We start from the raw sequence: 5000 nt of genomic DNA, 5'->3' as shown, positions 1-5000 counted from the left end.
TTCCAAAATCTTTTGATTCTATTCACAAGGGCCGATTCGATTTACAATTTACTATTCATGTTGGCTGATTTTCGATTGAGTTAAAGCGGAAGTTCACCCAAACATACTTTTTTCAAAAATATGTTCTATTCAAGCTCACTAGTTGAAACAAGGCATTCTGATAAATATTGCATTTGTTGAATGAGAGTTAATCCACTGGTTTTTAGCCACCTCTGGGGGTGGCCATTTTGTCACTTATGTCGACTTAAAATGACATCACAACTACTCAGGGCTCAGGTAACGACCAATCACGGCTGACCTTTTTTCTGAAGCTGAGCCGTGATTGGTCGTTACCTGAGCCCTGAGTAGTTGTGACGTCATTTTTAGTCAACAGAAGTGACAAAACAGCCGTCTCCCTGAGATGGCTAAAAAGGGATGTATTTTGCTGCTTAACTCATGTTCCACAAACGCAATATTAACCAGAATGCCGTGTTTCAACTAGTGGGCCTGCTGGGAGCATATTCTTGAAAAAAATGTGTTTCGGTTGATTTCCACTTTAACTAAAGATTTCATGTAGTACCAATTTTACTTTCATATGGAAGACATTCTCAGAAGAAGCAATGTTGCAATTAGTAAGAATTAAGAATTGAACCCAATGCAGTTTTATTGAACATGACCTGATAAAAAAAAAAAAAAAACATTAAATCCAATGACCGGGCAGGCTTTGTAAATAAAGTGGCAAAAACACTGTAAACTTATGACATTCACATTCATGTGAAAGTTTGAGGTCTTTGCAGTCTTTCTCTTCTGCTTTCAAGCTTGTTGTCACTGATTTCAGTGCTTCCGCCATGTTGTTTTGTTGTTTGGATGTTTTGACTCTCTCATAGAGACGAGATCTCAAAGTCACATGAATTTTATTGGAGAAAGACATTAAACAGATTGGTTTATGGTTTTAGGAATCTATATGAGCTTATGAAAAGGAAAATCGATTTGATTCGATTAACCAATTCCTTTAAAACCCTTTCATTATTAGATTTTTTTTTAACAACTTAGTGATTTAAATGGATGTTTTTCAATTTTTTTTCCCTCTCGTATGCCAGGTGATGTTCTCAGAAAAGAATTTCTCGTACCCTCTCGATAAGAGTGCTGAATCAAGATGCTCTAAGGTCCAACATTATAGCACTCATTCTACTCAGGAAATACTGACCACAGGTCTGTTGTCACTATCTGCTGACATGTTTCATTCTGACTGCTCCACTCACTTCCTGTCTTTGCCACTTCCTTATGAGCAACTCAAAATAATTAGATAACACTGTCAAATGTTTAGCAAACGTTGAAGTGAGGATTGCACTGTGTCACTTCTAATTCATGTCTCCCCTTTGGAGGTTCTTTGACCATGTCCAGTGATGGCATTATAATTGTCCCTTTTCTTGTAAGTAGTCTTAGTGGATATCTTTTGTGTCTTGCAGTGTCAAGCAGCCAGACTCATATAATGAAAATCAGGACGGTTCGTTTGGTGGCTGATGAAGAACTAATACCAAATGCTGTACTTGACAGCTACTGGGAACAGCTCTTACAAAGTGATGGACCATTAGAATGGTAACCTCTTCACCGTCTTCAAGATTTGATTTAAGGTGTCTCATAGAATACACATGAATTTTCATTTGTTTCGCCACCTCTTGGCATGAATTTATGCCACCGCTGTAGGTGTGATATTTTTGTCTGTTTGATTTTTCATGTTGAATTTTGTCAGTCTTTTGAGGTAATCCAAAATGTTTTTACAGTTTATTTGGATATGTTTTTGGTCACCTTCCTCTCATGTAGTTAAATAAGATACCAAAGTTATTAGAAATAGAATGATGCATTAAAACAGATGGACAGAATAAATAACTTAAACAACTGAATTATGGATGGAGCTTTTTCATTGGTTGTCCTGTGCAGGTATATCAAATGCTTTGTAGTCTTGCCTGAACAGTAGTATCTATGATGGTCACTTGGTTCAAGTGGTGTAAATAATAGATGTGTGCAGTTGAAGATAATGGATGGTTTACCTTGGTAGGGTTAATCATTAGCCTGTATGAATTTGCATAAATTAAAATCATTATAGCAGCACAAACAAACAAAAATGCAATGTAATGAACCAACACATATGCCTTGAAACCAGTTTTCCGTGTGGTGAAGGGCCTACTTTATGCAGGTCGCTCATCGGCTTAGGTAGAAAGAGCATGGTGAATGTGTAGTAATAGTGTTGGACACAGTTCTGTGGTTGTGAGAGCCAGTGGGCGGACTGTTCCCGAGACTCCTTCCCCACCTACCCCCACTCCCTTCCCCTACCCTCCCCTCATACCCTCTGTCACTCCGCCCTAAACAGCCTCCAGTCAACGATGGAGTTGCAGACTTAGCACACAGGACACACACTCACCCTGTCTGTCTAAACTTTCTTCACACATGGGAAACTTTTCCTGCTCGTCCGCCTCCCAATGTGCTGTCACGCCAACAGACGTCGTTCAAGGTAACAGTACAAGACTTACTTTGTTCAGTAGTTTACAGATGTGTTTGTCTGGCACTGAGACTTATCATGTGACACGTGCATCCCATTTGAAAGTACTCAACTCAACTTTATTTATATAGCACTTTCGCAATTGTAGCTGCAGCTGTAATAAAGCACTTTACAGAACACTAAATAAAAAAAAGCAACAAACCACCAAAATGTTTTTTTCCATTCTTACATACGTTTCGTTGTTTGAAGATGAAAGATGAGCAATTCGAAATCTCTTTCCACCAGGAGATTTCATGACGTGACCAGCATACATGACATCACGCACGTCTGCTGCAAGCAACATTTAAAAGTAAACAAGCAACTGTAGCGTCCGTTGGTGAGTAACATACGTACAGAAGGAAGGGCTCAATTCTCCATTTCCAATTCGATCTAATTAGATCTGAGGCTATTAAATCAGTCCAAATCTAGAAATTCCATGACTATTTTGGATGTCTTATTTTAATTCATTTAAAGAGCAAATCAACCCCAAAATATATTTTGGTCAAGAATATGTTCTATGCAAGCCCACTAGTGGAAACAAAGGCATTCAGATAAATATTGCGTGTGTGGAATAAGTACGAGTAATACAAGTTCATCCACTGGTTTTTAGCCATCTCTGGGGGTGGCCATTTTGTCACTTATGTCGACTGAAAATGACATCACAACTGCTCAGAGCTCAGGTAACGACCAATCACGGCTGACCTGTTTTCTGAAGCTGAGCCATGATTGGTCGTTACCTGAGTCCTGACTAGTTGTGATATCATATTCAGTTGACAGAAATGACAAAATGTCCGCCCCTGAGATGGCTAAAAAGGGGTTGATTTTGCTGTTTAAGTCATATTCCACAAATGCAATATTAATCAGAATGCCTTGTTTCCACTAATGGGCCTGCTGGGAACATTTTCTTGAAGAAAATAAATTTGGGTTGATATCTCTTTAAGTTTCATTAAAAGGTGGAGCTTTTCAATTTCATTTCATAATTCTGATGTCATTTAAGGTAGTACAGAAAAGGTTTGGGATAGAAGTCTCCAGGACATATTTACAAAACAAGGTGAGTCTACTCTTCTGGTTTATTTCTATTATATGTTAATTATAAGCTTGATGATAACTATTTACTATACACACACACACACACACACACACGCGTCATATACATACATAAATACATACATACATATATATATATATATATATATATATATATATATGCATATATATATATATATATATATATATATATATATATATATATATATATATATATATAAATACATATATTCATGCATATATACTATCACCCCCCCGCCCCGTTCCACGCCCCCTTAAAAAAAACAACCCAAAAAAACGTGCATGACGCCGCCACGGGAGAGATGCTAACGGGAGAGGTTTATTTAAAGACGATTAGCTGGCTAATTTACTATTCAAATCCGCTGTGGACACGCTTCAAACATGCTCAAACGCGCCACTAGTACTTAGCCTGCTGCGTGTGCTTACTTCCATTGCGAGCCCTGGGGTTGGTTTTGTCGTATTGTATAATTATTTGGGTCCAACAAGAAGTCTGCAAGCATTCAACAAGTTACTTAGTTATTTTCCACACTTCTCCCTCCACCCTGATGTACCAGCGTCATTCTTGAGTGCTGCGCGCAGCTTGACTACACTCGTGGAGACAAGTTGTTTTGAAACAGTTACGTTCCAAGTCGGGTTGTCGCTTCAAAAAGACAGCGACAACAATGGATATCGTGCCTGCTACAACCATAAAGGCGCCGAGATGACTAGACGCAATAATTTTATTGCAAAAACAATCTGGAAGGTGACGGATAAGGGGGAACATGGGTGAGTAGCTTCTTTACACACACATATGTGACAACACCCACACCGCTGCCAAACTAGTTTGTTTTGCAGCAGCAACGCTGTGCGGTGCATCCTCCTCTATGTGGGAAACTGTATGTCATCGCAAAATGGACATAATGGACAGCAACAATCCCTGATGTGTGCGTGGCATGTGTTGCAGACCTGTCCCCAAGCCTAAAAAGCCTTTCCGGCTGAGATGAAATTTGGCCGCCTCGCAACCTCGTCACACGTATGAGGGCTGATTAGTGGGCCGGACTAAAATCCACTTCCGCCCATGCTTAGTCGAGCGCTTTTTAAAAATTTGTCAGCCACTCCCCAAAACCGGGCCGGAGGGTCCGACCGGTCCGGCCCCGGGACGGACTGCCCAGCTCTGATATATTAGGGGTGGGCGATATGACGACATAAGATCGTTAAGTGGTTTAACGTGTTGACGATCTCATAAAGCCGAAAGATCATTTGATCGACTACAGGGCACATTCTATACAGTTTAGCTCTATGGCGGCTCAAAGCCGCTGACCCGACCAATCAATCACAGCACACACAGTGCATCGTTCGTGACACTCCCCGCCTCCCTGTAAAGTGGGAAGCTAAAGCGGGAAGTCACCATGAAGCAGAGTTGGTCCCAAAAAGA

The 5000-nt window shown here is 40.1% G+C and overlaps 2 protein-coding genes across 5 annotated transcripts in view; both read left to right on the top strand.

Annotated features, from left to right (window-relative positions):
• The window catches only part of LOC147147978 (uncharacterized), a 28464-nt gene extending 24817 nt beyond the window's left edge, over window positions 1-3647 (top strand). For 2 of the 4 annotated variants that reach the window (XM_086031341.1, XM_086031338.1), the window contains exons 16-17: window positions 1080-1191; window positions 1449-1883. In XM_086031341.1, coding sequence (XP_085887467.1) covers window positions 1080-1191; window positions 1449-1582 — 246 coding nt within the window. In that variant the 3' untranslated portion in view covers window positions 1583-1883. Of the gene's footprint in view, window positions 1-1079; window positions 1192-1448; window positions 1884-2350; window positions 2492-2764; window positions 2856-3515 lie in introns of those variants that run through there. The other 2 variants (XM_086031337.1, XM_086031339.1) reach the window with 2 other exon arrangements.
• gcnt4a (glucosaminyl (N-acetyl) transferase 4a) overlaps window positions 3375-5000 on the top strand; it is a 29283-nt gene continuing 27657 nt past the window's right edge. Inside the window, exon 1 of the mRNA XM_086031343.1 lies at window positions 3375-3569. The gene's annotated coding sequence lies outside the window, so the exon portion shown is untranslated. The remainder of the gene's footprint in view (window positions 3570-5000) is intronic.

Source organism: Filicampus tigris, chromosome 5 (assembly GCF_054856515.1).
Source record: "Filicampus tigris isolate MCC_2025a chromosome 5, RoL_Ftig_1.0, whole genome shotgun sequence".
In the NCBI taxonomy this organism is placed as follows: Eukaryota; Metazoa; Chordata; class Actinopteri; order Syngnathiformes; family Syngnathidae; genus Filicampus; species Filicampus tigris.
The sequence above is the reverse complement of the archived record's forward strand: the minus strand, read 5'-3'. Positions and strand labels throughout refer to the sequence as shown.